Here is a 7,324-nt window from a genome sequence, read left to right as displayed (position 1 = left end):
TTTTTAATGTATTTGGTACAGGGTTGGTTTTTTGTTGTTTTTTTTTTGGTACAGGGTTTTCATTAGGAGATTCTGTGGTTTTAATTAGGAGATCCACTGCTTCTAAATTCTTTATTATGCAGCTTGGACTTGTAGTGATCTTTCTGTTTTTAGCCTCCCCAGCTCTGGGATTACAGGCATGCACCACCTTGCCCGGACTCAGTGGCTGGCTCAATGTGCCCAAGGGCAGGGCTGGCGCAGTGTGTTGTGCCGGGGATCCAACCCTGGTCCCTGAGCTTTCCAAAGCAGGTGCTTAGTCCAATGAGTTATATCACCAGCCCTTGATTTTGATTTTTAGAGCACATTTTACCTAAAACTATTTGCTGATTTGCTGAAGATGATCAATTACTAATAGTTTCTAATATAGAGAGAAATCTCACCAGAGAGTGCAATTAGAAAAAATTACTCTTCATGTCATTTGTATCGCCAACTGGCACAAATGGATTTGGGGCCTTTGAAGTGCTGATTGTTGTGCTTGTCTGTGGGTAGAGTGAGGAAAAAAGCAGGTGGGGTCCCCTCTAGAGAGTAGTCCTCTGGGAAAGATAGATTGTAATTGTCTAGTCCCTCAGAAAAGCCTTATTGTAGCTGGGATGGGGCCATCACAGAGAGCTGTTGCTCTGGAGAGGTCATGTGACAGGCTTAGCTTGATTATGGAAGACACAACTCTGGCTGTGCGAAGGTGAATGGGCTTCAGCTCTGAAAGAGGGGAGGAAGGCACAGGGCTCCTTTGTATGAAGGACACAGCATATAGTCACATGGAACAGAAGGAAAGCTGGCCTGGACCAGGAAAGCCTGAGGAAGAGCTGTGTGCCACGCCCTCCCCCACGGAGTTGCACTCCAGCTCCTGTTCGTTTTAGTGTCCTGAGAGCCTATCTAATAAGAACTTCACTTTCCTTCTCCCTTTTTCCTCAGGTGGTTGGGATCCACATGCAGGGAATTGGTTGTGATGAAATGCTGCAGGGTTTTGCTGTTGCAGTAAAAATGGGAGCAACAAAGGCTGACTTTGACAACACTGTTGCCATCCACCCTACCTCTTCAGAGGAACTGGTCACCCTCCGCTGACCACTAGAAATTCAAGCAGCTGGCATTTGGACCAGGACACCTGAGATGAACCAGACTATTGTGTTTACTTCCTATTCTCGTTTTACACATTTCCTTATTTTAATCAGGATCTTCCAACAGTGGAAATTTTTGGTAAAGAACAGAACTTATTTATGTAATCAGAAATGTGTTGTTTTAATCTAGATTGATTTTTAGTTGATCAGATCTCATGGCAGTGTTTTAAAATTGTATTAACAGTTCTCTACCAGTTGATTTTTTTGTTGTTGTTTTAGCCTCATCCCAAATATAAAACTATATGAAGTACAATGAAATTCATGTACTGGAATGAATATAGCATGCTAGTTTTTATAGAGGAAGATAGGGACAGATCTTTATATTTAAATAACACAAGTACAAGAATCTTTTATTTTTTGAAGCTAATACTATGCTCTGCATGTTGCAAAGCTGCTTCAAGGATGTGACCTTTAATCTCCTATTTTATTTTTATTTGTTTTAAATGATTAAAAATCGGTTTGTATTCTTTTCCAGAGATGAGGTGCATAACCTCTGGAAAGATTTGAGAAAGCTGTCTAAATATCTGAGACAGTCTAGGAATGGTTCATGCGTTCAGAAGAAGGTAGATTCGCATACTTAAAAAGTTCCTTCCTCTCTCTATTCACGGTTCAGTCAGTAATTTCAGCATATGTATGTGTTCCTGTCATTTTGTTTTCTTTTGAAAGACGTTCCAAAAATTTGCAAAGCACAGTCTTTTCTTCTTATAAAACTTATTTTGAATTTAATACCAGTTTATGTTGTAAGAATACTTTATATTGACAGATCAAATGCCAACGTATATATGAGTGGTGTCTCTTCAAACTGAAGGCCTGAGTTGAAATTGAAAAAAAACCCACTCAGTGGATTAATGGTTGAATGGTTGAGTTAGAGGAACATCCTAGAAATCACTTAGATGTTAGCACTTCATTTCCATTGTTTTTATCAGCTAAGTAAGCCACATTTTCTGTGGTTTTCATTAGGAGATCCAGTGCTTCTAAATTCTTTCATTTAGGTTTTTCCTGAATACCTTTCTGGGTAGTGGTAGCCAGGTGCTGCACTAATTTCTTAAGTAGACGTAGGGCCATTGAAAGAAAAACATCGGGGCTGGGGAGATAGCTCAGTTGAATAAGCGCCTGCCTGGCAAGCACCAGGGCCTGAGTTCAATCCCCAGCTCCACCAAAAAAAAAAAAAAAGAGAGAGAGAGAAAAAAAGAAAAACATCACAGTAGTAACTAGGCTATGTGTCAATGGAGTGCTGAGAAAAGAGACTCCCAAGTCCTGGACACTGACTAAGGCAGCTGCTCTTCCCATCAGCTTAACAGATAGTGGCTGAATAGCCTGTGTTACCCTGAGCACTGGGGAGTGCCAAGAGGGCAAGGCAATGCGGCACATGATGTGAAGCTCATGGTATGTGTTTGGTAGGTAGATACTGAACGGTGAGAACACATCTACACAAATGATGATAAGGTAATTAAGCACAGGATAGCCACATGATTTATTGACTAAAATTGGACCATTTCAGATGTAGGACTATAGCATATAGGTATAGTGCTTGCATAGTGAGCTTGATCTCCATTGAGAGACAGGAAGAGAGAGGGAGGGAGAAGGAAACTAAAAAGAGGCCCTTTTAACAACTGGAGGAACTTGGGTGGAGTGGAGTGCATGTTGAGGACCCCCTTGGTACAGCCCCAGCACTAGAGGCTGGAAAGAGCTCAGGGTCTAAGCGCCTGCCTGGCAAGCACAAGGATCTGAGTTCAACCCCAGCACTAAAATCAAGGTGTCTTTGTGTGTGCATATATATGGAAAATATACATGGAACTGTCCCAAACAAGTTATACATTATTATGTAGAATGCCTTATTGCTGGGGAAATCAGGGACAGCTTCAAGAAGGGGATTATGTAGGATTTGAAATGGGCAGACTCTAGGAGAGAAGGTAAAAGATGAAGTACAGTGAAGACAGGAGTGAGTAAAGCATACTGCTGCAGAGCGAACTATCTGAGAACTTAGAAGCTGGGGAAAGAGGTTGACTGCGTTCCAAAGAACAGGTCCTCCTTTCCGTCTGATTGTTAAGGTGCTCCTTTGCTGAGGTCATCCCTTAGTGAGTGTGGACCCAGGGCACAAATATTGGCATGTTTTCACCCATTCAGAGAGGTCTCTTCTCACCCTTTCCTGACACTTCCTTGTCACCAGGTTTCTGCTCCCTGACAGCCTGTGAATCACTATGTAGAAGCAGGCACATTTGGTCCCTTCTAAGAAGACTGAACAACTGGGAGGATTTCCCCTCCCCACTGTGCAGTTTCCACCTGGAGGGGCTACAGTGCTGCAGCCCTTCAGTTGCTGGCTGTGCATATTCTGCAGAAACACCTGAAAACCAGGTTCTTCCTTCAGCAGATTGTAGGGAACATTGGAAGGCATTGGTGCCCCTGCAAGGGCTTGAGCCTTTCCCTGTGACTGACTTGTGCTCTCAGCATCAGCTCAAGCCCAGGGTCCTACCACTTCCCCTTGATGGTGTACCCAGCTTTGTGGCTGGGTGTATCAGATCACCCCCCTCTGTGGGCAGCTCAGGTTTCACGGGATCTTGGTGGCCCATGATCAGCGTTTGCCCTCTGCTAAGGCCTAGTGGCAAGCCAAAAGTTGTTTCTCTAAAGAACAGTAGCTATCCACAGAGGATGTAGAGCTTTGCTCCAAAATCCTAAGGGCTTGCACTGTAACACACATCAAGGGGCCTGTCTGAGCCTCCAGCTTCTCTGACAGCAAGCACCACAGATCTGCTGGGATGTGTGGCCCACGTGGTACAGCAGCTTGCTCAGCAGCCTCCACTGATGCGGACCTTGCTTTTTTGCTGGACCCCACTCAACTGTCAGCTTCTCAGGCCACTTGGCGAATGGGTTGGTGTGGTGCATCAGAGTGAGACTTGCTGCCAAAATCTAAAAGGGCCTGCTGGGTTCTGGGTCTGATCTTGCTGTGAGAGGGCTGGGAACAGCAGTATATCCTTCACCATCAGAAGGGTTAGCACCACATCCCTCCAACCACTGGATCTATAGGCCTTCCACTGACACAGAAGGCCCTCCAAATGTTTGAATTTGTTTCCTACTCCCTAGCTTGTGTCTTATCAATGAAGTTGTTGCTGTTTCTTCTCTAGATCCACTCAGGATCATGTGTCAGTGGAGCAGGCCAACATGATAGAGGAGGGAAAAGGCAATCAAGATCCTTTCAAGTTGGTGCTTGTGCACAGGCCTTGTGGAGTCTGTGGCTTAGCTCGGTGGAGCTGGTCAGGATGATCACTGATGTGCAGCTCGCCATGTTCGCCAACATGCTGGGCGTGTCGCTCTTCTTGCTTGTCATTCTCATCACTACGTGGCCATCAACAATCCCAAGAAACAGGAATGAAATTGGTGCTTTCTCTGCCCCAGGGTTCCAGGACTTAGGCCAGATAGAGGGTGTGAGGGGCCTTCACATTTTACTTCATCCCTTCTGCCCATCACAACATACAAAGCAACTACACCTAGAATTTTCCAAACAAGTTTTATTTCCTCAAAGTCTTCTTAACTTTATGGAACAAGAAGCTGCCACTGAATAGAGCCCAGTATGGAGGCTCCTTTCTTTTCTACTCCCTAATACAAATACAAAAAAAAAAATTTTTTTTTTAAATTGTAATTTTTTTATTGGAAAACAAATATACAACTTGGAATGGATTTGAGGCAAATTGTGCCATAAGCAGATTTTTTTTTAAGTGGCTAAACAAAGTTTAAAAAGCAAGTAACAATAAAAGAAAATGTTTCTGGTACAAGACCAGCAGTACAAAAAAATAGTGTACGAGTACCTGGATAATACACCTGTTTTGCAATAGTGCAACTTTGAAGTACATATTGTTGACTGTCCACAGCCACGCAGTTACAGCTCCACACTTCAACAACAACATGCTGACATGTCCTAGGAAAACTACTTTAAAAAAGGCATAACCAGATGTTCCCTCATCTGACCAACTCCATCTAGGTTTAGATGTGCAGAAGGGCTTAGATATATCCAGAGTGAGCCACATGCAACATGTTACTTGATCAATTTTCTAAAATAAGGTTTCAGGACAATGACAGTAAGATAAGGGAAGAAACCATGGAGGAATGAAGTCCTAATTACTATACATGCATTTTTTTTTGACAGTAGGGGGAAACCTTTTACAGATAAGTTACAAACAAAGAAAAGGCAAATAAACAAATTTGTACAAGAAATTTAACACATTCTGTACAACGTCTTCACTTTGCTGTCATCATTTGTACAAACTCTTCATAGTTTACTTGGCCATCACCATCAATATCTGCTTCCCTGATCATTTCATCAACCTCTTCATCTGTTAACTTTTCTCCAAGGTTTGTCATCACATGGTGAAGCTCTGCTTCACTAATATAACCATTGCCATCCTTATCAAATACACGGAATGCTTCTCTAATTTCTTCCTCACTGTCTGTGTCTTTCATTTTTCTTGCCATCATTGTCAGAAATTCAGGGAAGTCAATTGTACCGTTACCGTCCGCATCTACTTCATTAATCATGTCCTGCAACTCTGCTTCTGTGGGATTCTGCCCCAGAGACCTCATTACAGTTCCCAGCTCCTTTGTTGTTATAGTTCCATCACCATCCTTGTCAAATAGTGAGAAAGCTTCTTTGAATTCTGCAATCTGCTCTTCAGTCAGTTGGTCAGCCATGCTGCAAGCGCTACTGGTTTCCCGAGACGCGAACACCAAACCGCTCAGCTCGCTCGCTCCACTCGGACTCAAAAAAAATTTTAAAAAAAAAGAAAAAAAGATCCTTGTCAACAGAGCTGGCATGATGATACATGTGTAATCCCAGTACTTTGAGAAGCTGAGGCAAGATCGCTGTGAGTTCGAGGCTAGCCTTGCCTACGTAATGAGTTCAATGCCAACCTCAACTACATAGTGAAGCCTTATCTTAAAAAAGATCTGGGGGCCGGGGAGATGGCTCAGTAGGATAAGTGCTTGACTGGCAAACACAAGGATCTGAGTTCAATCCCTGGTTCTGCTAAAAAAAAAAGATCCGTATGAATTAAATGACAGGCTGGAGAGTTGACATAACCTGAGATACGACAGTGAAGGTGTATTTCTGATCTTGTCGCTGAAATCAAACTTTCTGGTGGCGTATATTGATAAACATGGGAAAAGGGCATTTTCCAGGCCAACAACTGCATGCCAGCTCCCCAGAGAAGTGTTGATTGGCTCTAACAACGAAACCATACCCAGTACAGCAGCTGCAATTGTAGTCACCACCTCGTTAAACCTGTGATGATTCGTGTCACTTTCCAAGCTCCATCTGTCTTCTGTACAGGCTAAATAGGCAAGCTGAATGGTGATGCAATGGAAATCACCCCTCTGCCTTTCAAGTCCTTGGTGGCACCAATTTTGCAAATCCCTCTAAAGATGCAGTATTGCTTTGGGCTTACTAATTTTCTAGTTAGAAGCAATTCTAGTGCCTTCTATTTGGCTTTTTCCAATAAACCTTACTCCAGGTGGCAGGGGGACCAATGTGAATTCTGCAGCTGCCTAGCAGGTCTTTATGCAATTCTTGGGCTGGGGTATAGCTCGGGCACAGCTCCTGCCTGGCAAGCACAAAGTCCTGAGTTTGATTCCCTGGTACAAAATTTAAAAAGAAAGTATGCAATCCTGAAATGCAGATAATTACAGGATAGGTTCTAGGGCCCGCTGGGCTCACTGAGGTGGACGTCAGCTAAAACCTCACTGGTCACCCCACCTCCATGAGCCCACACTCTGTGTCCTTTGAATTAATGTCAGTCAGAGCCAGTGTTCCTGAAAAGTCAGATTATTCCCCAGCCTGTGGTCACCCTAATAAAATACTCTCTGTCCTTTTGAGGAATAGTTGGAGAAAAATTAGCATAATTTCTGGGCAGTGTGGCCCTAACAGATAATAGAATGAATTAATTTCTTTCTTTTTACTTTAATAATCTTTAGATTGCAAATGTGAGGCATTGAATTAGAGTAATAAAATACATAATATATTTTAAGATGTGAAATGTAGTTTAAAGTATATTCAAATCCCTTTTAAACTCTGGATGAGAGTGTATTCCCAACTAGAATTGTTTACTCTATCAATATTAAATAGCACACAATCTGGGCCCCGGGGAGATAGCTGAGTAGAATAAGCGCCTGTCCGGCAAACA

General features: G+C 43.0%; 2 protein-coding genes and 1 pseudogene across 2 annotated transcripts in view; 2 read left to right on the top strand and 1 right to left on the bottom strand.

Moving 5' to 3' along the window:
- The window catches only part of Gsr (glutathione-disulfide reductase), a 56,194-nt gene extending 54,312 nt beyond the window's left edge, over nucleotides 1–1,882 (top strand). The window contains exon 11 of the mRNA XM_023717615.1: nucleotides 952–1,882. Coding sequence (XP_023573383.1) covers nucleotides 952–1,101 — 150 coding nt within the window. The 3' untranslated portion in view covers nucleotides 1,102–1,882. The remainder of the gene's footprint in view (nucleotides 1–951) is intronic.
- Nucleotides 1,883–3,845: 1,963 nt separating this feature from the next.
- LOC111817279 lies at nucleotides 3,846–4,723 on the top strand (annotated as a pseudogene).
- Nucleotides 4,724–4,781: 58 nt separating this feature from the next.
- On the bottom strand, nucleotides 4,782–5,902 carry LOC101568563 (calmodulin-like). Its single transcript, XM_023717654.1, has one exon. The coding sequence runs from the start codon at nucleotides 5,835–5,837 to the stop codon at nucleotides 5,388–5,390; it is 450 nt and encodes a 149-aa protein (XP_023573422.1). The 5' UTR covers nucleotides 5,838–5,902; the 3' UTR covers nucleotides 4,782–5,387.
- Between the last annotated feature and the right edge of the window lie 1,422 nt (nucleotides 5,903–7,324).

The sequence above is a fragment of the Octodon degus genome, unplaced genomic scaffold (genome assembly GCF_000260255.1).
Source record: "Octodon degus isolate 3935 unplaced genomic scaffold, OctDeg1.0 scaffold00053, whole genome shotgun sequence".
NCBI lineage: Eukaryota > Metazoa > Chordata > Mammalia > Rodentia > Octodontidae > Octodon > Octodon degus.
The sequence above is the reverse complement of the archived record's forward strand: the minus strand, read 5'-3'. Positions and strand labels throughout refer to the sequence as shown.

Excerpts from the sequence above, each read along its gene's own strand:
- LOC101568563 (XM_023717654.1), bottom strand. The coding sequence starts at position 5,837 with ATGGCTGACCAACTGACTGAAGAGCAGATTGCAGAATTCAAAGAAGCT.